The sequence below is a fragment of the Protopterus annectens genome, chromosome 2.part2, assembly GCF_019279795.1.
Source record: "Protopterus annectens isolate FY-2018-M chromosome 2.part2, PAN1.0, whole genome shotgun sequence".
NCBI classification, from domain to species: Eukaryota; Metazoa; Chordata; order Ceratodontiformes; family Protopteridae; genus Protopterus; species Protopterus annectens.
In genome coordinates, this window is record NC_056730.1 from 114056551 (window position 1) to 114082819 (window position 26269).

Below are 26269 nucleotides of genomic sequence, written 5' to 3' on the forward strand. Positions count from 1 at the left end.
TCACAAGAGACTTCTGATTCTTTAGACTCGGAGAAAGAAAAATTGGAATATGTTGACCAGCGTTAACTCAGATTCTGTACCGTTTCAGTGTCTGAAGATATTGTAGCCTCTGCTTCACTACATGAGGTCCTCTTTTTTGGGGATCCTTTGCATAGGATGGATGAGTTCTTAAACTGGGCGGATCAGGAATATCCTTAGTTTACGAAGAGATTTAGACTTGTTTCTTGATCTTCTTGAGCTTAAACCTTTAGCTCTACGTCCAGTAATAAAGAGTTTAGATGATGTGATTCATGACATGTCCTTGTAGCTAGACTCCCAGCTACTGCCCCCAGGAAACCTGACCAGTTCTGTAGAGTACATGAATCCCACAGGTACCTGTATAAGAACCCTGTTGTGGATCCTGAAGTGACCTCTTCAGATTCCAAGAGTCCAAAAGCTGCTTTTCCAGAGCAATAAGGAGAGCAGAGCTCATGACCGCTTTTGAAAAAAGAGATATGCACATCAGCCATCTTAGCCATGAGAGTATTGAACCATTTGTTTATGATTAAATACCAGGACTCCCCTACTGAATGTGATAAAATGTAATAAAGCTTGCTCCTAAGTTGCCAAACATTCCTTGAAGTATGGCTGTGATGCTTTGAATGCATCTAGCAGGGCACCTGCTTTGAGGCCTGGTATCAGGAGGCAAGCTTGGTTGAGTGAAAGCCCCTTATCCAAGCATGTTAAAGTGGAGGTTCTGGATGCCTCTGACAATGATTTCCTCTTTGAGTCCATGTTCATCACGTCTTTAGGAAACTTGAGGAGAAGACAAAGACTATGCATACAAGCCAATGATTTTCTGCAGTCACCCAAACAAGGTTTAGCAGAAACTACCCAAGCAAGATCTAACCCTTTCCTTGCACTCAAGACTAAAGGAAAAGGTAGAACAGCAAATACCCTAGGATGTGACAAACCAGCGCCAAATCCAAATCTGGTGAATCCCAGTCTCAGGGTCCCAGCAGGGAGCAGCTCTGGCTCAGCAGGGCACCACCCTGCCCCTCCCCAAGAAATCCCTAACCAGCCCCTCACCCTGTGTAAGCCAGAAAGAATAGGAGGCAGGCTGTCCATTTGTTACCCTTAGCTGACTTTATATTACCCAAGACATTTGATTTTAAACCTAATAAAGTCAGGATGTACGCTACAGTTCATAAAAAATACCAACCTTTTCCCCCCATACCAGAGGACCAACAGAAGCTTACACATGCCTAAATTCAAAGGCCACAGGAATCCATGAAACTAGTACCAAATAAAGTAGTAGAGGCAGACTTCTATTTTAGATTTTTTCTGGTCCCAAGAAAAGCAGGGTCATGAACGCCAGTCCAAGACCTCACAAGACTTAAAACAAGGTTCTGCTTGTCCCAAAATTCTAGTTGCTTACTCTACAGAAACTTCTACCTATGATCCTCCCAAAAGCCTTCATTGTCTGCTTAGGCTTGAAGAATGCCTACTTCCACATTCACAGAGTTCAGGAGCATGGATGGTTTGTATGTTTCAAGGCAGAGGGCTCACACGTCCAGTTTTGGGCCTGTCCATAGCACTCAAGTTTTTACAAAATGTTTGATTCCAGTGATTGCACAGGACCCAGAGAGTGTACAATAACCTATGTCTGGATGACTGCCTTATTTCAGGCACCCTCTCTTCAAGAGATGCAGGCATCCTTTGCAGTTAACCATGGATTGCTGCAACAAGATGGGGATGTTCTTAGTTTTTCAGTGTTGCAGTCCTGACTTGTGAGAGTTCCTGTTGTGGAAGACCTTGGCCAGCCCAACTTCCAGAGAAAAACTTCTGTCCCCCAGCAGTCATCGGATGCCCTGGCTAACGTCAGCACGCTCAAGTATAAGAGGAGTCAACCGACGTCATGATCTCAGTTCTTTATTGCCATCGAAGCCCAAAGCAGAGATCCAATCAGTGCATTTGGTCAGTCCGCACTAGAGAGACGCTTCAGAAAGCTAAGTATCCCATTGGGGAACCCTTTCTACACTTTTAATTAATGTCAGAGAAAACCAATAATTGTCTATGTTGTGGTAAACACTTTCCACGCTGAGACTTCATTCCTTCTGTGTAACTTGCTTGGGCCAGGATCACAATGTTCTCAACTGTCATTTCTGCACCCAATTTAATACTGGAACCATTAGATGTAGAGCCAAGAGGTTAGCTAGGCACATCAGTGAGTCATCAGGTCATCCACATGTTATAGCGTCCACCAGTCATTCCGAAGCTGAATTTCCTAAGTGTAATAGGGAGAAGGAAAAATGCCCCAGGCTTAGGGCCTCAGACAATGCCCACTTACTGTTGGCCAGTTCTCCCAAGCTTATTGCCACTTAAGAAGGTGAGGCACTCTCGCAGCCCCCTTCCATGACTGTGGTGGTGATGCAGGCCTCTATCGAGACCCATTTGGAGTCTGATATGCTGTCAGGTCCATCAACATCTGCTCAAGCCTTAGGGCTCAGTTCGTCGTCTGGTACGGGACTGCATTGCAGGTCTCAGTTTCCGCCGACTTCAGTATAGCCAAAGATGCATTTTCGTGACGCCAGGCCATGGCAGTGACCAGTCTACTGAGGGAGATGGGCTTCTGTGTTTCAGACATCGCCAGGCCTAAACCGAGAGCTACTCCTAAGAAAGTGGCTTTGTCTCAGCTTCAGCCAAGACCTACCAGCTCCCACTCGCAGGCTTATCAGCAGAACCTTGTGAGATTGGTGGAGGACCTTATTTCACTTCTTTGAGCAGACAACCCCCAACTGAATTCTCCCCAGGAAAAAAGAAAAAGTGATCCCCTCTCAGAATTCCTTTCTGACCGTTTTGAGTTAGTTGAGGATTCTGGACAGGACGATTCTGTTTTTCAAGAGTGCCTTCACATGGCATCTTTGAAGACTCGTACTCTGAGGAGAATTTGCCTCTTGTTTCTCCTGCTGAGGATTTATCTTTTGGGGAAATCCTGCACACTTTGAGGGAAGATTTCCAGTGGGAATCCCAGGATTACTCCAGTCCAAGAAAAGGATAAGGGAATTTCTTAACCTCCTAGAGCATAAACCCCTCACCATTCACCCATTTTGGAGGTTGTGGATGATGTCTTTCAGGGCTGTTCATTGAAACCAGACTCCCTCCCTCCTGCTCATAGAAAACCTGACAGCTTTTATAGGGATTGGATTCTCATAAGCATCTCTTCAAGAATCATACAGTTTACCCAGAGGTCATGACCCCTGACCCCAAAGGAGCCAGAGCTAGTTCCTCCAAAACAACCTTGCCACAGATAAGGTAGGGCCCTGGATAGATTTGGCAAAAAAAGTTTACACTTGCGTACGAGGGCATTAAACTGTCAGTTCCACATAATAAAATGCCAGGAGACTTTACTGAATCAGATGAAACAGAAGCTCATGACTTTAGAGAACAAGGGTCTCTGTAAGGAGTTAATGGATCTTTGCAGTTCCAGTTCCCAGGTAGAAAAAAGTTCCTTCACTGTGGGTATGATGCTATGGAAGCCGCCAGCAGGGCTACAGCTACAGGTTCTCTCATTAGAAGACACACATAGTTGAGAGAGCAGTCCTTCACAGAGTATGTCAGATTTAACCTCTTGTATGTTCCCTTGGACAAGAAATTCTTCTTTGGCCCCAGAGTAGAGGCTTTGCTAAAAAGAAGACAAGGCCATGTCTGTGCAGACTGTTAAAAATTTTCTACAGGTGCAACCCCCCACCACCACCTTTCAATCAAAACAACCCTTCTAAGCATTGGTCCTTTCCCCTCCCAATCTAAGGCTAGGCAAACAGAGTCACATAGGGGAAGAAGCCAGAGACAGCACCAAAGATCCAGGCAATGGCTTTCTAAAAGTTGTAGGCCAGGGAGTTCTAGACCATAGACCCCTGGCAGGGAAAAAACATGACTCATCCATAATAGTTCCCCCTCCCTTACCCTCCCTGTCCCAGACTTTGAGGAAGACTAGCAATATTACAGGTGAATTGGTCCCTCATTACTTCAGACCAGTGGGTACTAACCATTATCAAAGAGCTACAAACTTACAATGTTAAGTTGTCAACTCGCCTTCATTCTTGCTGGATGGGTTCGGAGCCGATCCTCGGCTCCGACTCGGCCAATACTAAAGCTCGAGAGCTAATTCCACCGGCTCGAGGCTCCCCTATATCCCACAATGCTAGGCGGTAACTACTCAGATCTCGTTTGCCGCTATAGCTGACGAGGTGCTTTTCTACCGGCTCAGGCAGGTGAGTTACACTTTTACCTTTAGGTACTTCTTAAAACCCTTTTTTTAATTTTGATACCATAACTTTTTAGTTTAAATTAAAAATTTAGATAAATCGACCCCTGTTTGTCGAGCCCCCTTTTCCATTTTTCCCTTATCTTTAGGCCTTGACCCTTCCCTTCCCCTAGTCCTTTACTGACTAAATTAGTTCTTTTTGTAAGGGCTTGTGTGTGTGTGTTTGTGGCTTTAGCCTTAATAATTTATTTTAATAGTTTTGTAAAGAGAGTGTCTGTAGTGTGTTTGTGTGTGTCAGGCTCTTCTTTTTACTATGTCAAAAGACAAGGTCTCAGGCTTCAAGAAGTGTGACTCGTGCTGTCAGAAAATGTCTCTGACAGACGGTCACACTTCTTGTGTATTGCCTGGGGCCTTCACGCCTGGGACTCTTGTGCTATTTGTCATGGGTTTAGCCCTAGAGTCCTGCAGGAACGCAAGAATAAACTTATCTTGCGGGGCTTATTAAAGCCTGAAGGCCCCCCGACTCAGTCTGTGTCGGGGAAGCCTTCAAAAACTTCCAAACAGTCGGCTCCTGTTCCAGAGTAGACTGCTGAGAAGACTAAGTCGGCTTCGACATCGGCTCCGGCTGGAGCCGATGTTTCTAAGCCTCATACTGTTACCTCGGCTCCGGCTGGAGCCGAGGCTGATAAAACTCCGTCGGCTCCGATACCTTTATCGGAGCCACAGTCTAGAAAGAGGTCCAGATCTCCCTCTATCGGATCCATGCATTCGGCGCCAGGATCACCTCTTCTTTCGGAAAGAAGTCACAAAACTCATTCCTCACGGTCTTCCAGATTATCCGACCATGATTTGCAAAGGGTAGTGAGTAGACTTCTCAAGTCCGAGGCACTGGCCCAAATGCTGCATAGCCCGACTCACCAGTCAGTGGCTATTTCTGTTCCCCAATACATTCCTCCTCCTCCGACTCCTTTGAGTTCGGAGCCAGGGCTTGTCGGAGCCATGACTGTCGGTGCGTCGGATCCGATACCTTCCATTTCGGCTCCGTCGTCTGCTCCGATCTCCTCCTTGGAGGAATCTCGGCGCCGGGCTTCCCTCGTCGGCTCCGAGGGGGCGAGTGGCATCGGACCCTTGTCCGACCCCGCTCTCCCTCTCGGGGCTTGGCAGTGAGTTCGGCTCGCTTGAGCCGTCCTTGTCGGTGCCGGGGGTCCTTGTCTCTTCGGGCGGGGCCTCGGGCCTTGCCTGACAGGGGTGCCTTGAGGTCATGCGGGCGTGCTAGAACCAGGTTCTGCCCACAGTCAGCTCCTTCAGCCCCTCCATCTACAGTGCCTGCGGTGATTTCTACTCACCCCTTGTCTCAGACCGCAGAGAGCCAACTCCTCAAGTTTCCCCATTGGGAATTTCCTCCTCTTCGAGGCCTCTCCTGACCCTGCAGGAGATCCCCAAGGAAGAGGCAGTGCAGAAGGAAGCACATTGACTCCCTGAGTCTGTCACCTCTGACACTGACTTAGAGGAATCGAAGGTTCCCTCGATCCCCTCTGAGGATGTCTCCTTTGCTGACATCCTTGAGATCCTGAAACAGAGGGGTAACTGGCCAGCCCTTAACCCTTCGGAGGATGAGTCAGTGTATCTTGAGGCATTTGGCTCTCACCCTTCTACCTCCTGGGTGTCCCCTCCCTTTGACCCCCTTATGGAAGTGGTGGCAAGGAAGGCTTGGCGGCTCCTGACTCAGTGGAACCCACCCGAGGAGACCATCCAAATTTATTACTGCCCCCAGAGACAAAGATTTTTTATCCAAAGGTGTCCCTGTTGATGCCATGGTGGTGGCTGCGGCCACAAAGAAGGAGTTAGCTGATCCTTCGGTTCCTGTCCAGCCTCCTAATAAGGAATCTAGGAGCATGGGCAGGTGCAAGCGGATGTTTTCATCAGCGACCTTTTCAATCGTCGCTGAACTACTTATGCCACTTCACTCGTCTCCAGAGAGATTTACTCAAGGATATGGGTGAACTGATAAAGGATCCTACAGCTGAGGGGTTCAAAGACACAATTAACTCCCAGTTGGCAACCCTAAATTCCATCGTTAACTCCTCCATGCGGCTGGTCTCATATGCAGCAGATGGGGCGAGTAGAGCCACAGGCACAGGTGTTGCCTTACGACGTCACGCCTAGATGCGGCTATGCAACTTTGTGGACCCTTTCAAGGCGTCCTTCACCAATTCTCCCTTTGATTGATCATCCTTGTTTGGTCCACAGGTGAAGGATACTTTGACCAGGTGCGAGGTAGAAGGTAAGACTCTCTCTGCTGTAGGAGTCCGTTTTTCTACCCCTTCTAGACCCTATCCCAAAGGTCAAAGGGGAGGAAAGATGTGGTTCATAAACAATCCCAGGAGTCTCATCTGGCCTGAGGCGATTCCCCTCTAGAGGCAGAGGGGGAATAATAATAGACACCGCCCTAGAGACAGAGGAGGTCCGCAAAACCAGGGTAGCAGAGAAATGTTCTCTGACAAACCTTTTCAGCATCCCTGAGGGGCTGCCCGGCTGTCCACCTTCGGAGGCAGTCGGGGGAAGGTTATCACTGTACCCAAAAGCCTGGCTTTCCCTTACTCAAGACAAATGGGTACAGTCGATCATATCCGAGGGTTACAAAATTCCCTTTATTCACATCCCAACCCAACCCAAAAGATCCCTTCCAGATGTTCCACCCGGTCTAAGGGAACAAGCAGCATTAGAAATTTCAAAGCTGCTATCAAAAAGAGCTATCCAATCAGTCCCGGCAGACCAGCAAGGATCCGGAATCTACTCCAAATTCTTTTTGGTACCAAAGAAAACAGGGGACTGGAGACCCATACTGGATCTCAGCTACTTAAACAAGTTTGTCAGGAAAACAAAATTTTGGATGGTCACGCTACAGTCCATTCTACCCTTCTTGGGTCAGGACAATTGGATGTGCTCAATAGATCTTCAGGACGCGTACTACCACATCAAAATGAACAGATGCTCCAGGAGATATCTCCGCTTCAGGCTGGGAGCCAGTCACTACCAGTTCAGGGCCCTGCCCTTTGGTCTCACTACAGCCCCCCGTGTGTTCACCAAATGCATAGTAGTGGTCGCGGCTCACTTGAGACGTCAAGGATTCCAGGTGTTTCCATATTTGGACGACTGGCTCCTTACCGCCACCACCAGACATCAGCTTCTTCTATCCAGGAACTTCACCATCCAATCTTGCCAAGCTCTAGGCATTTCGATAAATTTCGAAAAATCTGCTTTGTCGCCTTGTCAATCTATTATCTTTATAGGCGCCACCTTAGACACACTCAATCTTTTAGCCAGACTCACAGAGCAGAGGGTGTCAGACATTCGGAACCAAGTTTCCCTTCTCTTACAATGCAACAAAGTCAAAGCCAGACTGGTTTTGAAGGTACTAGGACTCATGGCAGCAGCTATTCCCCTTCTCCCCTTAGCTCGCTTTCACATGAGGATCCTCCAATGGATGCTGTTTACTCAGTGGTCCTTTCAACAGCTCCCGATGTCCCATACCATATTGATAACTCAATCATGCAAGAATCAACTGTCTTGTTGGATCACATCACCTCAACTTCTCCGAGGAAGACCCTTCACTCTTCTCCCCCCAGTCGCCACGTTGACAACAGACGCCTCCCTGATCGGGTGGGGGGGGCATTATCAGGGCAGGACAGTCCAGGGCACGTGGCAACCTTTCGAGTGCCACTTGCACATAAACGTCTTAGAGATGAGAGCAGTGCTTTTAGCGTTGCAAGCCCTTCACGACTCTCTTCCCACTGGGACTATTGCAATTGAAATGGACAACATGTCCATAGTGTGGTACATCAACAAACAAGGCGGAACCAGATCATACCCTTTATGTCGAGAGGCACTCAGACTTTGGCAATGGCGATCTCTTCTCAGCGTTTTCTGATAGCAACGCACATTCCCGGGAAATCCAACGTTATTGCAGACAAATTGAACAGAGCAATTCTCATGCCCCACGAGTGGTCTTTAAAGAAATCAGTTCTAGAAGAAGTTTTCCTAAAATGGGGCCAGCCTTGCTGCGATCTTTTTGCTACTCCCCAAAACAGCAAGTGTGACGACTTCTTCACTCTCTTCCCGTTACCAGGCCATCCCACCAGAGACGCTCTAGTCCACGATTGGCCCCGGGGACTTCTATATGCCTTTCCCCCCTTTCCACTGATATCTCAACTAATTCAGAAAGCCATTGCCTTGAGAGTGACAATGATCCTCATTGCCCCTTACTGGCCTCGACAGATATGGTTTCCCTTTCTTCATCGTTACCTTTTGGAGCAGCCTTGGCATCTGGACCCAGTACCAGATCTGATAACCCACCAATCGGGTCAGCTGCACCAATCTCTGCCTTCTCTAAACCTCACAGCGTGGTTTCTCCGATTCCAACCTTAGCCAGGCTTCCCTCAGTATCTCGCTCGGTCCGAGATATCTTGATAGCCTCTCATAAGTCTTCTACCCGGAAGATTTATAGTAGCAAATGGAAACGCTTTTCCCTTTGGGCAACATCAAAAAACATAGATCCCTTTACTGCACCTATCCAGTCTATTTTAGGCTTTCTAGCAGAACTCTTTCATTTAGGATCTTCTGCATCAACCATCAGAGTTCAATTGGCTGCCATATCAAATTTTCATGTTGGTGTCCCAGAGTCTAGCATCATGGCTCACAAACTCTGTAAAGCCTTTTTAAGGGGTGTATTTCTTCTCAAACCTCCAATCAAAGTTCCCCCGCCTCAATGGGATTTGAACTTGGTTCTGGCATCTTTAATTCTTCCCCCCTTCGAGCCGGCGGCTTCATGTTCTCTGAAGTTGCTTTCTTGGAAGACACTTTTTCTGCTAGCTATAACTTCAGTGAGAAGGGTATCCGAACTCCATGCTCTGTGCAGTCGTCCTCCTTACTTAGTTTTTCACAAAGACAGGGTATCCCTCCGTACTAACCCATCCTTTTTGCCTAAAATTTCTTCTCAAATAAACCTAAACCAAATTATTGATCTTCCTGTCTTTTTCCCTAACTATTCAAACAGGTCGGAACAAAAGCTACATTTTTTGGATGTTCATCGCCAACTTAGATATTACTTAGGACTAAACAATTCAGGAAATCTGATCAATTGTTTCTGTCATATGCGGAAGGCAAATTGGGCCTTCCAGTTACTAAAGTATCCCTCTCTAGATGACTCACCTCTACAATTACCTTCATCTATGAGATCAGACGTCAAAAACTACCCTCAAGACCTAGAGCTCATTCAACTAGGGCATTAGCTACATCCGTAGCTTTTCAGGATAGGCTGCCGATAGATTCAATTTGTGCAGCAGCCACCTGGGCTTCTCCTCATACATTCATTTCACATTACAAATTGGACATGGTTTCCAGAAGCCGTGCCAATTTTGGTTCCACTGTTCTCAAGAGTCTGTTCCGATAGGCCACCCGGGATAAGGTGCTAGGGACGCGGTCCCATCCAGCAAGAATGAAGGCGAGATTGACAACTTAACATTAAGAAGTTATGTACCTACCATAACGTTCCATGTTAGTTGCCTTCTTCTCGCCTTCTTTCTTGCGTCCCACCCTCCTTCCCCCAAGCCTGGACAGACTGACTGGAATTCATTTTGTGTTTTTCTTCTGAAAGTTATCATTCCCACACTTTCTTCCACCTCTTCTATCCTTACTGAGGTCTGTCTTTCCTTTACGCAGATTGTTTTGAGGTGGGTTTCCCTACTCCATTCAATGGAGACTAGGATTGCTTGGTATAGCTATCAAACGAGATCTGAGTAGTTACCGCCTAGCATTGTGGGATATAGGGGAGCCTCGAGCCGGTGGAATTAGCTCTCGAGCTTTAGTATTGGCCGTGTCGGAGCCGAGGATCGGCTCCGAACCCATCCAGCAAGAAAGAAGGCGAGAAGAAGACAACTAACATGGAACGTTATGGTAGGTACATAACTTCTTATTCAAGCAGCCTTTGAAACCATCAGGTTTTCCAGACATTCCCCCAAACCAAAGGGCAGAGGCTGTGTCCCAAATACATATGCTTCGTGCCTAGGGTTCAGTGGAAATGGTCCCAGAACACCAAAAAAAAGTGGCTTCTACAACAGACTCTTCTTATTTCCCAGGAAGGACCATATGTGGTGGCTTTTACTGGACCATCAACCAATTCCTACAATTTCCAGAATTCATGATGTTGACCCTTCAAAAGCTTTTGCCTCTGATTTCTCCAAAGGCCTTCATGGTTACTCTAGATCTAAAAGGCGCATACCTACTATTCCCATAGAGGAATCGCACAGAAGTTTTTTTTACAGTTCAGAGCAGATACTAGGCACTCTCAGATATTCATCGTGTTTCACTGTTGTAGTCATTACTCTTGGGTTATCCTGCTGGCAGGCTACCCTCAGTCAGCCAGAATTCCAAAGTCTAGGTCCAGCGTCGGTTGCTGTCGCCTCTTCCCTGACGTCAAGTGCGCCAGGGGGTATAAAAGATGCAGCCGATGCCATTTTCTTCAGTCTTTCTTGCCGCACGGTGCCCGAAGCAAAAGCAGTTCGCAAGTGCCGGTCGGCTGACTCCTGAGATTTTCAAATCCGAATTTCAGAGGAAGCAAATAACTCATAAGGATTTTCACTCTTACTGTATTCCTTGCCTAGGCCCTGATCACAACGTTGCTAGCTGTCAGTTTTGTGCTAGATTTGACCACCGCACTATTAAGCGTCGGTTCGATTTTGCATTTCATTACTTTGGCCGAAGATTTAATTATATAATGCCGTCGGACCAGCCGACAACCGGAGTTTACAAAAAACGCAAGGACAAGGATAGGCATCCGAGGTTCAAAACCGACAACGAGGCCTCTGCTAGGCCAGTCGCCGGTTCTCAGTGAGGCGCTTTCACAGCCCCTGGCGTCCGCTACCTCAGAGCCACAGGCCGCTTCCAACTCCCACGTGGAGCCGACTGGGCCTCTGGATACTCAAGGTATTGGACACTCGGAAATCATTCCCTCAGATGGGTCCGGAGCCGCTGAGCAGGCATCGGCTTCTGAGGGTGTCTTCAAACCTACACAACTATATATTAAGCCATCTTCACCTTCAAAGACAAAGACTAAAGCAGCTCTAAAGACAAAGAAACAAGTACAGCATTCTCCTACTCAGACTTCCATGCCTAAAAAACAGATGCTCAAAATGGCCGAAGACCTAATTACTTTGATCAGGGGTACCCATCCCCCTCCTGATAAGAGGTCTAGGCAAGAGACAGAGTATGATTCTTCTGTTCAGGTTTCTATTTCCTCTGATTCCTCTTCTGAACAGGATTACTCCATGCTTCCCTATGAGGATTCTGATGCTGAAGAATCCATTCCTTCAGCCTCTCCACCTGAGGATTATTCTTTTGGGGAAACCCTGCATACCATGAGGGAGCATTTCCACTGGGAAAGCCAAGATTATTCTGAATCTAAGAAAAGGCTCAGAGACTTTCTGCTACTTCCTCAGCACAGACCCCTTGCTATTCCACCTGTTCTAGACATTGTAGATGATGTATTTTCAGAGTCCGGCCTGTCCCCTGACTCTTTACCCCCTGCACCTGCTAAGCCATACAGATACTACAGGGTCCCGGATTCTCATAAATTCCTGTATAAAAACCCCACTGCTGACCCAGAAACTATATCTCAGGGTCCCAAACGGGTTAAAGCTTCCACTGCAAAAAACCCTGTCCCCTCTGATAGGGATTCTAGGACTCTAGACAGATGGGGGAAAAAAGTCTACACTTCTGCGACCCTGGCTGTAAGGGCTTTAAATTGTCAGTTTCATATGCTTAAATATCAGCAATATTTAATGTCACTGCTTAAACAGAAATTGTTGACAAATACTGAATGTTCAGAGAACAAGGAATTGCAGGATTTATTGCATGCAGCTGAACAAGTGGGAAAGCGTACTTTGCAATGTGGTTATGATTCACTGGAGGCCTCTTGCAGGGCCTCTGTTACAGGTTCTGTTATTAGAAGGCATGCTTGGTTAAAGGAACAGAATCTGCCTGATCATGTTAAAGCAAAATTATTAGATGCACCATTACAGCATGATACTTTGTTTGGTACTAAAGCAGAAGACGTGTTGAAAAAATGGTGGATAAAGCAAAATCCATGCAGACAGTCGAGGATTTCTTACAGGTACAGCCACCCAGGTTTAGCAGGAACTGGCCTTCTAAAAATTGGTCCTTTCCAGTGTCAGACAGACCACAAAGAGGCAGATACAGGTGTCCCAGAGGCAGATCTCAGCCCCAAGGCTCATACAGGCCTAAACAATGGGGTGCTCCTACCTCCAAAAGCAGATAAGACAAATCACAGCCTTACAGGAAACAGTCCCAATGACTTTCCTCTACCAGATCCAAGCACTTTTCTTTTGGCAGCCCCCTTAGGGGGAAAACTAGCACTTTTTCATCAAATTGGCAAATGGTTACCCAAGACAAATGGGTCCTGAACATAGTGTCCCTAGGCTACAGGTTCCATTTTCACACTCTACCAAGGTTAAAAAGGTATGCCAGACTTGCCACACAATCAATGGGCAGAGGCACAAAAGCAAATTACAGCCATCATGAACATGAGGGCCATTCAGCAAGTACCACAACAAGAGCAGGGGCAAGGATTTTACTCCAGACTTTTCCTAGTACCCAGAAAGGACAAAACCTGGAGACCAATACTGGACCTGTCTATACTACATACGTTTCTGGAAGTTCCAAAATTCAAGATGTTGACTCTACAGCAGCTACTGCCCATGCTGGGCAAGAAGGCTTGGCTCGTAACTTTGGACCTAAAAGAGGCATACCTGCATGTTCCAATCAGACAGTCTTGCAGAAGATACCTCAGATTCATAGCTGTCTCAGTGCATTACCAATTCTCTGCACTGCCCTTTGGCTTATCTACTGCGCCCAGGGTCTTCACAAAATGCCTGGCACCAGTAATTGTGTTTTGCAGACAAAAAGGAATTCAAATATATCCCTACTTGGACGACTGCCTAATTCAAACAGAGAACAAAGACATTATTCTAAAGCATCTGGCGTTTGTAAAAAGATTACTAATTGGCCTAGGGTACACAGTAAACGAGAAGAAGTCAAAACTAGTGCCCTCTCAAGAGATAATATTCCTGGTGCAAGCTTAAATACAACTGCCCAGATGGCTTATCTCACGCCAGACAAACAAAAGCAACTGACTACTTACTTAAAGAAATTGGCAACAAAACCCCACTTATCTGCAAGGAAAATCCTGCAGGCCCTGGGTTTCATGGCATCCTGCATTCTACTAATTCCATATGCCAGACTGCATATGAGGAAACTACAATGGTATCTAAAAAAGTGTTTTGGACTCAGCATTGCCACAGCCTGGAGACAGTAATTGCACTCATTCCCTGCCTGCAGCAGGAGTTTCGATGGTGGGCAGAAGCCTGTCACCACAACAAGGGTCTGCCATTCAGTTTACCCACAGCCAGACAGACACTGACAACGGATGTATCAGATTATGCCTGGGGGCCCATGTGGTAGGAAAATTTATTCAGGGCAAATGGCCCGCAAACCAGATGCATCATGACATCAATCAAAAAGAGATGCTAGCTGTTCAAAATGCCCTGACAGCTTTCACCCAGGACAGTTACTGATAGACAGACAACACTATGGTCATGTGGTACATAAACAAGCAGGGAGGTACACATTCCTACCCCCTCTGCACACAAGCAATGACCTTATGGGACACAGCATTGGCTTTTCAAGTTCACCTGCAAGCACAATTCCTGCCAGGAAAAACAAATACTCTGGCAGACGAACTAAGCAGAAACCTCATGGATCCCCACAAATGGAAACTGGATCCACAAGTCTTCAGCATGCCAATAAGGAAATGGGGATGCCCAGACAGAGATCTATTTGCCTCCCCTCACAACTGCCAGTTGCAGAGATTTTGCACAAGGATTTACCACAAGCAAGCATGGAAAGTGGACGCCCTTATCCTTCAGCTGGAAAAATCTAACAGTATATGCTTTTCCCCCCACTGCCTCTCCTTCCCAGGGTACTCCTAAAGGTCAGATAAGAGAAGCCAAAAATGATACTGATTGCACCAGATTGGCCACGCCAGCACTGGTACCCAATCCTAAAGAGCTTGTCTCAAGGTCCAGCATGGATATTGCCTCAAACTTCTCACTTGCTGACCCAACAAAACAATCAGATCCTGCACAGCCAACTCAGGACCTTAAATCTGGCAACATGGCGAATAATGTAGCCATTCAGAACACTCCTCTTTCAAAAGCTGTTATGGATGTTATCTTGGAGGCCAGGAGGCCCAGTACCAGAAAATCTTATGCAGAAAAATGGAAGAGATTCTGTGCTTGGAACCAGGAACAAGGCATTGACACGTGTGTACCAAATATCCCTCAGATTTTACAATACCTAACTGAGATGCTGAACAAAGGCCTTTCTCATCAATTAAGATTCATGCCTCTGCCATTTCAGCACACTACAATACGGAACCACCTATCTTTTCTCATCCTTTAATAAGGCAGTACCTTAGAGGGGCCAAAAACATTAGGCCTCCAAGGAGAGAACCAGTTCCGGCCTGGGACCTCAATTATGTTTTGGAAAAACTCACACTGCCTCCTTTCGAGCCAACATCAACAGCAGATATAAAATTCTTATCCTGGAAAACAGCTCTGCTCCTAGCAATAACATCTTCAAGGCAAGTCTCAGAGTTACAAGCACTAATGGCTGTGGAACATTTCATCATTTTTCATCCAGACAGGGTTTCTCTGAGGACAAACCCTACATTTATCCCTAAGGTGGTGTCCAGTGTGGCCCTCAACCAAACCATTCACTTGCCTACCTTTTATCCAAATCCACAGAACAAGGGTGAGAAAATTCTGCATTCTTTGGACATACACAGGCAGTTACGCTTCTACTTGGACAGAACTAAAACTTTCAGAAAGACTGAGCAACTTTTACTGTCATATGCTGCAGGATCACAAGGAAAGGCTATCTCAGAACAGACTATTTCTAAATGGATAGGCCATTGCATCCGCTTCTGCTATTTTCAACATGGCAAATCAGTGCCCAAGGGCATTAGGCCTCATTCCACCAGAGCAGCAGCCACGTCAGCAGCCTTCCTCAGAGGAGTACCAACCAAAGATATCTTATAGGCTGCAACTTGGAGTTCAGTGCACACCTTCACAAAGCACTACCACTTACCTCTTTACTCTAAGTCCAGAGCAGGCTTTGCCACTGCAGTTCTGCAGGGCCTCATAGCCTCTCCTAATCCTATTTAGCCCAGCCACCCATCCTCAGCTTTGGGATTCAACCCAAGAGTAATGACTGCAACAGTGAAACACGATGAACATAGTACAGTTGTGTACCTACCTTAAATGTAGATGTTTGAGTGTATTCACTGTTGCAGTCCAGGTTACCCACCCTCCATCCCCCTTTTCTTTGCTGGGGCTTATCTGCACTTCTCTATCCTACACAACCTATTTGGTGTATTTGCTTGTAGATGAAGAAAATGTTATTTTTGTGCATGCATTTTATTGGCATATTTTTTAGCCTACCAATTTGGGGGCACCTGACATCTGGGGCAAGAAAAACTGAAGAAAATGGTGTCAGCTGCATCTTTTATACCCCTGGCGCACTGATGTCCGGGAAGAGGCGACAGCAACCGATGCCAGACCTAGACTTTGGAATTCTGGCCGACTGAGGGTAGCCTGCCAACAGGATAACCCAAGAGTAATGACTGCAACAGTGAATACACTCGAACATCTACATTTATGGTAGGTACACAACTGTACTTTTTGTGCTCTGTCCTTTGGCTTGTCTACTACTCCCAGGGTTTTCAAAGAGTCCTTAGCCTCTCTAATTGCCTTCTGCAGAACAAAGGATTTGGACGATTGTCTTATCCAGGCTACAAGCCTGACAAAGCTCAGCTCAGACTTGATGTTCACCCAGAACTTCTTAACCTCCCTGGGGTTCAAAATAAATCATCAAAAATCCCATACAGACCCTTCAATCAGAATTGAGTTCTTGGGGGCCCTGCTGGATTCTACAGTCCAAAAGGTTTTCTTGCCTCCGGACAAGGCCTCCTTCCTGACTCTGTACTTTCAAAAAATCATGGTCAGGGATTTCCTCACAGGCAGATAGTACCTCAGGGCATTGAGTTACATGGCCTCTTGCATCCTTATGATTCCCCTGGCCAGACTACACATGAGAAAAATCCAGTGGTACTTCAAGTGTAATGCCAACATGCACAACCACTCTCAACCAAGATCAAATTATCCTTTGCCTCAAGGAGGAATTTGCATTGTGGACCAGAGCTTGCTCCCTCAGCCTGGGCCTCCCAATCAGATTCAGGCCCCCACCACCACCACCACCACAAAGACTGACCACAGATGAGTCAGAGGTAGCCTGGGGAGCACTCTTCAACCACTTTCAGACAAAAGGGAAGTGGAATCACAAGCTCAGAGACAAACACATAAATTTAAAGGAATCTATGGCAGTCCAAAAAGGCCTACTAGCCTTCAGAGAGAGAAATGGAAACCAGGGGTGCTAGTATTGAAAATGGACAATACCGCAGTCATGTGGTGCACAGACAATCTGGGAGAACTCACTCCTACCCTCTCTGCCACCTAGCAGTGGATGTTTGCAAAACAGCACATTCCCTGGGGTTACACCTTTTGGCACAAAACCTGCCAGGTGTAGCCAAACAACTAGCAGACCACCTCAGCAGAAGTCTGTCAGACACCCACGAGTGGTAACTACATTGGGAAACTTTTCTCATTGTAGCCAAAAAATGGGGAGTTCCTCAAGTAGACCTTTTCGCCACCAGGGAAAATACTTTAATTGAAAAAGATTTGCTCCAGAGACAAAATGAAGTCAGCCTGGAAGATAGATGCTTTCTCATTTCCATGGACAGGCCTCTTCATTTATGGCTTCCCTGCAATCCCTCTGCTCCCCAGGGTACTCTTAAAGATAAGGGAAGAGGGGCCAAAGGTAACACTAATAGCCCCAGACTGGCCCAGGCAGCACTGGCACCCACTGCTACTCAGATAACCAGCACAAAACCTTGGGATTGGGCCTTCTGATGCAGGACAAGGGAAAGATTGTGCACCCCAGTCTGCAGACTCAAATTATCAGCTTGGAGGATACCTTAATGTCTTGGAGAGATCCACTCCTAGACAAACAGATTCAGGACATTCTAAAAGAGGCCAGATGGCCTAACACTAGGAAGTCCTACTCGGCTAAATGGAAAATGTTTTTCCTTTGTTGTGGGCAACATGTGCTCTGAATCCTCGTCTAGCTAAGATCCCGGTTGTCCTGCCCTATCTAGCCACTCTCTGTGACAAAAGCCTGTTTTACTCCTCCATAAAAATTCATGCTTTGGCTATTTCAGGCCACTCCCTGCACAACCAACTGTCTTCTCTCACCCCTTATGAAATGGTTTCTTAGAGGGGTGATCCACATCAGGCCACCCAGAAGGCATCAGGCCCAACCCTGGGACCTTAATTTTGTTTTGGAAAAACTTAGTCATCCACTATTTGAACCAGCTGTCTCGTGACTTAACATTTTTGACATGGAAGACTGCATTCTTGTTAACGGTCACTTTTGTTAGAAAGGTTTCTGAACTGCAGGCACTCATGGCATTGGAACCTTTCCTCATCTTCCATCCGGACAGAGTTTCTGTCACGGCTAACCCTTCCTTTATTCCCAATGTGAGGAGAGATACCTCCTTAATTCAAGACATACATATGCCTACCTTCTTCCCCAAACCACAAAACCAAGGGGAAAAAATTATTTTTTCCTTGGATATGCATAGGGAGCTCCATTACTATCTTGACAGAACAAAAACTTTGATAAACTCAGACCAGCTGTTTGTGGCCTATGCTGCCAGTTCTAAAGGGAAGCCAGTTTCCAAACAAACCATTTCTAAATGGATCTCTCACTGTATCTACTTTTGTTACAGCCATCATGGTAAGAAGCTACCTGATGCTGTCAGGACACACACTATTAGGGCAACTGCTCTCTCTGCTGACTTTCTAAAAGGGGTACCCACCAAAGGCAGCCTGGTAGCTGCTACCTGGTCTTCAATGCATACCTTTACCAAACATTGCCACTTATCATCCTTCTCCAAGTCCAGGGCAGGATTTGCCACTGCCTTCCTGCAGGGCATCCTTTCCTCTCCTTAATGTACCTTCCATCCTTCTCAACTTTGGGAATCATCCCAAAAGTCAGGACTGCAACAGTGAAACACGAAGAAAATAGTACAGTTGTTTTTATTTGCCATAAATGTAAATGTGCCAGCATATTCACTGTTGCTGTATTCTTTCCCTCCCTCCTTCCCCCCTAGCCTACAGGGTAGGTTTGAACAAGCTTCTTCTCAAGTCGGGGGGCGAGGTCCCTCCTCTTGCCCTTTTCCTTTCTTAGGTTCTCTCTCAAAGGTCATTGACATTAGGGTCCCTCTATGGGGGGGCTCCCTTCAGGGATCAAGAAAAACTGAGATCATGACGTTGGCTGACTCCCTTATACCCGAGTATACTGATGTCAGTCAGGGCATCCACCGGTTGTTGGAGGGGGAGATTTTTCTCTGGTAGTCAGGGAGGCCAAGGGCTTCCATGGCGATAAATCCCACATGTCAGGACTGCAACGTGAATACACTCTGACATCTACTCTTGTGGTAAGTATACACAGCTGTACTTTATTTACATGTTCATAATGGGGCATAGCACATGGTGCAGTCATACATTTTCCAGTCTTGGCAGTAACATCGCTTATCTTGTCTCTATGCTATTATGTTTGTTTTACCGGGAAAACCTGAATGGATTCAAAAACCCCTTTTCAGCATAGGCCCAGAGAGAAAAGCTCCATAAAACATAAAATTATACAAAAGTCTGAGTATGGATCCAGTCACATAATTAAATCTGGGTCTTAGAAAAGCTCTGGTAATTCTCTTTTTGCCCCTAATTTTTAGATAGCCTTTCTCTCTCATTATTCAGAGCTGTTGTATCTTATTCCACTGTCCTTTACTACGGGTGCAGATGTCTATAAAGTAGGCAGTTGCAGTCAGGTTGCAACTATTTTATATGAACTCTAACAGGTTTGCTTTGTCTCCCGTCATTTTACTGGTTAGAAGGTATTTGCCTTTTGTTGTATGGTGCAGTTTCATATGCCTTCAAAAGTTTATGTTGTAGCACTTTTGCAGCTTGTCTGGTGAAAAAAAACTGCAGATGGTGACAAACTGTGTAATGAATGCTGCATGCCTTTGTATATTTAAGGAGTATTCACATTTTTATCCAGCTGTTGATATAGCTGGATCTTTTACTGAGATTTGATAATCTGTTACAGTAAACTATTGTTGCACATTAGCATGTGTTTTTTTTAAATGCTGTTTGGCAACATAGAATACTTTTCCTGCTTTTGTGGTAGTTATTTTATGTGGAATGTGTTTTCCTTTTATTAATTATTTTAAGAAGTAATGTCTTTCCTTGAGTATTTTTTCTTTTGCCATTTATTGCATTTACTACTGTGTTCATTTTGAAAAAAGAAATGTTCATTTTAATTACTAAGAAAATAACAGCTCTTTTTAATTTCTTGCAGATATAAAAAACTACTGTCCCTTCTGAACTTTGCTTTACAATCCATTGATAATTCCCATTCAATGGTTGGTAAACTGTCCCGTAGAGTCTTCCTGAGTGCAGCCAGAATGGTTGCACGAGTGCCTCATGTATTTGTAAAACTGTTGGACATGCTAAGTGAAACCAGCTCAACCCATTATGCACGTATGCGTAGACGTTTAATAGCCATAGCTGAAGAAATGGAGATTATGGATGCCATCCATTTAGGCATGGAGGGTGCACAGACTGTCGAAGGAAGGCATGATTTTGTAGAACCTTCAGCTCCTCATAACTCACCAAATGAAACAGGAAACAATACCCCACTTAGTACTGTTCACTTATCTAGCAAACCAGGAAAAAATATTGGTGACTTTAAATTGGGTGCCAGCACTGAGGACATTTCTGAAAGACTAGGAGCCATGAGTATGGGACTTCCATTGCTACCACTGTCAAATGAACAACCAAAGGCTACTGTTCAGACAAGAAGTAGACCACAGAGTCAGTGTCTGAATTCTCCCTCATCTTGTCATTCCCCAGCTTTATCCCCAACACGCTGCTCGCCCTCATCTTCTCCTTTTGTTGTACCTACATCTGTGACTGACAGCACTAAGCTCCGAACTCAGGGATTTTTCCCAAGTAAGTTAGCATCTGCTTCTCCTCAGATGCAGCGCAAGTTTTCTCTTCAGTTTCAGAAGAATGTTCCTGCAGACAGAGACACTGAAAAACATTCTCCAGTTTTTATGCCTACGCATGTTTTGCCAGCCAGTCCTGTCTTCAAACCAAAATCATCTCAGTCTCAGCAAACGCAAAGTGATGCAGGGAAACATACTGATGTTTCTAAGAGCAGTATGTTGCTTGACTTAAAAGACACAGCCCATTGTGATGGCAGTAGCAGTACTGTAGTTACACCAGGTGATAATGCAGTATGTACTCCTGTGGAGAGCCGATACAGTCGTTTAGATGCTTCTGCGGACCTGAACTCCAGCATAGAGGACTTACTGGAAGCCTCTATGTCTACAAGTGACAGTACAGTAACATTTAAGTCTGAAGTTGCAGTGCTTTCTCCAGAGCGAGCAAATGATGATACATACAAAGATGATGTCAATCAGAACCAGAAATGTAAAGAAAAGATGGAAGCTGAGGAAGAGGAAGCATTAGCTATTGTTATGGCAATGTCTGCTTCCCAGGATGCACTTACAGTAATTCCACAGCTTCAAGTTGAAAATGGGGAGGATGTGATCATTATTCAGACTGTTGTAAGTGCTCATTCCATACTTGAATTCATTTGCATTGTGTTTCTCTTTCCTGTTCTGACTCTGTAGATTTTATTTTTCAGAATTTGTTGTAATGGGCCTGTCTTTCTTTGACAGTGATATCAGTAATGTTAAGTCGTGTGTTTGCGGTGTCATTTGCATCTCTGCCTTGTTCTCAGGCTGTGTACAAAGTTTGTTATCTGCAACAGCTTGAGATGTTTGACCCTCTCCTGGGTTGACATACAAAATTGTCTGATTTTTACAGGATGGTTTCCTGAGCATTTTAGTACATTAAATCAGAGTTAAAAGATGTTTAGCTTTTAGTGAACCTAATATTTTAGAAATCTTAACTAAGAGTTGGTTTAGTTTTTACTTCCTTACAGTGATTTTGGTAATTCATCACCTTTGTGTTTCCCCCCTGTTCCACCATTCATCTGATTGTCCAAGCAGCAGTTCCTTTTTAAAAGCCTCTCATGCATGTATTGATTTGAGTAGCATGTAAGAGTCAGCCAGAACTAAGTCTGTTAAAATTATTATCCAGCCATCTTAGAATTTTTAACAGGGCCTTGGGGCTGTTCTTAAATTTTTTATAAAGTGTTTGTTTTTTTTAGACAATGGATATTTACATTTTGTATATTTAAGTGTTGGTACACACTTGAAGGCAGAAAAGAGGAAAAATTAAAGTTGTATGTAAGAGCTTATCCTTGACACCTCCCATTTTTTTTACAGTAGCAACTAGCTACCTGCCACATTTCAGGGTTTGCAGTTTTTGCCATTTAATCGTTTGAGTCTGTTTTTATGTTATTTTATGATGGCAGAGCCTGTAAAGGTCAAGAAGTTCAAAGGTAATAAAAATATAGATTCAGGTTTAGAGGAAAAACTTTAAAAGAAAATGTTAAAATTATACATTTTAACATACTACAGACAAATTGGCTGTCATATTGAAATGACAAATACTTAGGGATTCAAGAAATACTGTTAATTAAAAAGCCTCACCTTACTTTTGATTTTGATTACCTTGTTTGCCATTAGTTTTATTCAGAAAAGTACATTTTGATTCTGTAATTTTAGGACATCACTATTTCCCCACTTTGTTTTTTTGTTGTTGTTGGGAAAACTTGATTATGCTTAGGCCTCCCCCCGTTGTTAGCCTAGTAACAGTCTATGAGTCTTTGTCAGTGCCAACCAACAGTTTGGGCTGAACTAGAGTTGCTTTATCTGAAAAGAGGCAGAGTACCATGAATCAGTGAAAACCTTCATTCCTCATCTGTATCCTCTCGATCCTTGCTTAATTCTTTAGAAGCATCGTGTCACTATGTTAGCAAAATTTGTAACTTTGCCAGAGACTCGAATTTTGGCGGACATGTGTAAGGTATGTAAATACCCCCTGCCATTGGATTACGTTCTGTGCTTCTGACGTAGAATAGATGGTATGATGAGTCTGGTAAAAAATGTTTTTAGAATGTTTCTTTGTGAAAGATGCCAAATTCGTGGAGTGCTTAGGAAAATGATGCGTACCTTGTATTTTGTAGCTCCTACACTTTTTGTTGTGGGATATCAGTTAGGCATTATTTTACAGGCTTTTGACATGTCTGAGTATTCTGAGAATGAGTTATCGAATAGGTTGACTTTAGGAGAGCTACCTGTTGACTACCTGTGCTGTTCTTTGTAAATGAGTGGCATGGACAAATACTAAACGGTTAATAATGTTCATTGATTGCGAACTCCTTTGCAATGCCAAAGGCGCTAATCAGCTTTTGTTACTTCTTTAACAAAAGCAGGATTAAAAACTCTTTCATTTGATTGTGCTTATAGAAAGATGCAGATAACCGTAGAGAATTAACACACAGTCTTTATAAATAAGCACTTTCGTCTTCTACAGAAGACTTTGTCAGATCTCCTTTTCAATAGTATATACATAGTTGTATATACATACGGTTAGAACTGGGCTACATTGCTCTACAGGGAGAGAGGGAGGGGCTAGAGTATGCTATGCTTTGATGTTTTTTGAACATGGACCTTAAGTATTGCGTTTACACCGGTGCTTTTGGTGTCATGTTTACCCAATTTCTTTTTAACTGGGTAGTGTACCGATAGCTAGACAGTCTCTTGAGTAGTGTGGTATAATGAGCTAGTCTTAGAGTTTTGATAAGAAAGGGCTCCATCCAACTAAACTTGGCTAGTGCTGGCATGTTAGCCTATTCATTTAATTACCTTTTTTCCAAATCCACAAAACAGGGGTGAGAGAATTATCTACTCCTTGGATGTGTACAGACAACTTAGATTTTTACCTTGATAAAACTGGCAACATTAGGAAAATGGATCAGCTTTTTGATTCCTTCTAGGAAGGTTGGTTGAGCAACACTGTCTCTAAACAGGCACTCTCCAGTTGGTTCTCAGAATCCATTTTATTTCGTTATTCCTTCCACAACAGGTCCCTGTCTTCACCTCTGATAGTCCATTCCACTTGAGCAGTATCGTCCTGTGATCATCATCATTATCAATCTCCTTTCTCTCCGCCTTCTTCATGGGGGAGTTGGGATGCTGTGTCAACTGTCACCAGTCTGTGCAGTGCCACTCTCCTGCCTTCTTCAACATTCATGCCTGACTGTCACAGGTGTTCTCTCACATAATCCATCTATCTCTTTGCTGGATGGTCTTCTTTGTTTTGCTTTCTTCTTGTCTTTCCAAAATCTTTTTCATCAGATTGTCTTCTGCTTTTATGCACATGTGCCCGAACCACAGTAATCTGTTCTCTTTGACTTTTTCTGCAATTGGAGCTACTTTGGCTTCTGCTCTTATGTCCCCATTTCTTCATCTGTCCCACAGTGTGCATCCTACCACTTGTCTCAGGCAATTCATCTCCATCACCTCTAGTTTCCTCAGCTGCTCTGTCTTTCCTGCCCAGGTTTCTGCACAGTGTAGTAGTACTGGTTGCTCCACTGTTTTGTACACCTTACTTTTCATCATCTTTGGTATTTTTCTGTCATTTACTACACCTGACAGTCTGTGCCAGTTGGTTGCAGCCCTTCTGACTCTTTCTTTGACCTCCTCATTCAGACTTCCCTTCTCCTCAATCACCTCTCCCAGATACTTGAAGCTGTTAACGTGTTCCACTGTTTTCCCTTCTGTCTCAGTTTTCAGCTACTAATTTCTACTATTACAACTGTCTTGTCTATACTCAGTTTCATCCCACGTGCCTTAAGGTTTGCATTCTATTCCTCTATCCTGTGCTGAAGTTCTTGATCAGAGTCTGCCTGTAATGCCACATCATCTGCATTTAGCAACTTTGTTGATCTGTCTCTTCCAACCTGTTTACTAATGTAGTCTTCACCAATATGAACAGCAGTGGGTTCAGAGCCAAACCCTGTGGAGAAGTTGTGTTTATTTTACTTTTGTGGGGCTGGCATAGTGTTTCCTGGTGCTTTTTTACTGTGTTTTTTTCTGTCAGAGAAGTAACTTTTGTAGACAGGTAGTGTTTACTAGCATTTTCTGCTAGTCTTTCCCAGGAAAGAGACACCATTTTTAGCTTGACCATGGTCCAATGGTCAGTCCTTCCAGCCACAAAAAAAAAAAAAAAAGCAAACAGCCTTTGCCACCATAGCAGGCTAGCAATTTGCCTCAGCTGCCGGTAGGTGACTCTGCTGTGGCCATTTGTTGCACCTCAGACTAATCATCTTATAACCCAGATCCCTCTTGCGTAACACCTACAGCTACCGTGGACTGGGGTAACCACATCCTGTGGTGCTGTTGGGGTTCCTTCAATGGGCAATGGAGAGATGCTCTTGAAAGTGCTGGGAGAGGGAAGAGGAAAGTTTCTGTATTATGCCAGAATCTTGTAACCATCCCTGAGGAAGCTGCTGTTGCCACCATTAGTAACACAGTTGGCCCTATTTTTCTTGTCAGAAAGAAACAGAAAACCAATCATGTGTCTCCTACTCCTCAGATTTCTTTGGCTAGAAGTAGCTTACTCTAGCTTGATGTTTAATCCAGGATATTAATCCTTCTTGTAAAGTAGTTTCTGGTAAAAGAAAGAGGAATATCTCTTTTCTTGAAGAGATTCAAGATTTTGAATCTGAACAGGAAGATGCAAGGATGGATAACATTTTTTTTCCTCAGATTTCGGATTAAGACACAAGAGGAAAGCTCACGTTCCAGTTCTCGTTGTGGGGGTTTCCTTTTCTCTGAGACTTTTGTAAGAATGTGCCAGTGTTTTCATTGAGAGAATACTGAGGTTTCTCAGTCCCTCAGAAAATGTTATGTTGTTACAGAAGGATTTTCCAGAACCTACACCCGTTCCTCCTGTTCTATCTGCTTTAGAGGATGTGTGTATTACTGCTTGCAGTTTTCTTGATAGTCAGCCAGAGAATTTACAAAGTTTCTCTCTTTTAAATTCTTATACAGTATTCCAAGTCCTGACCTAGCAAAATTATGATATGGATGGGAAAATTATTGATAGATATGGGGAAAAGTGTATATTTCTGCAACTTGAATTTTGAGTTGTCAGGCTCATATGTTAAATTTTGTATGAGGGATGTTTCATCTGTAGTTTGTTTTTATGATAAAAAATCTGCTTTAAATCACTTAGATTTATCTACTGCACAGATCACTACTCATTGTTTACAGTGTGTGTATGACTATTGATACTTTGGGGGCTATAGCCATTGGTACTGTTTTGAGGAGGTTTGCATGGCTGTATTCTCAGATCTTCTCTGATTATATTAAAATGAGATTTTAAGTTCACCCTTTGGTAGAGATTTAATGTTTGGTCCTTCTGCAGAGGTGATCAGAAAGTGTGATGAAAGGGGTGAGTTGATCCAGAAATATCTTAAGATTGTTCAGCTCTCCTTTTCCAGTTTTCCAAGCGATTTTTCTATTTTGTCATCCATTATTGGCAACAAGCAGGAAAAACTGTCTCAACAATATACAAGTAAACAGACTTTTAAGAAGAAATGGCAAGAGGTTTCCAAAAAGAAGTCTTAGACATTCCAAAACCAGACGCAGTCCCACATGTCTGAATGACTGTTCAAGAGACCTTATGACCACCTCCCACCCTGGTGCCATTTTTCTTTTGGGAAGCAGATAGTTCATTAGTTTTAGGTTCTGACGTCGTTCATCAAGGTTACACATGGCAATGGGAA

General features: G+C 44.5%; 1 protein-coding gene across 1 annotated transcript in view; it reads left to right on the plus strand.

Annotated features, from left to right (window-relative positions):
- The window catches only part of MAP3K1 (mitogen-activated protein kinase kinase kinase 1), an 886724-nt gene that overhangs the window by 650995 nt on the left and 209460 nt on the right, over positions 1–26269 (plus strand). The window contains exon 14 of the mRNA XM_044063789.1: positions 19859–21131. Coding sequence (XP_043919724.1) covers positions 19859–21131 — 1273 coding nt within the window. The remainder of the gene's footprint in view (positions 1–19858; positions 21132–26269) is intronic.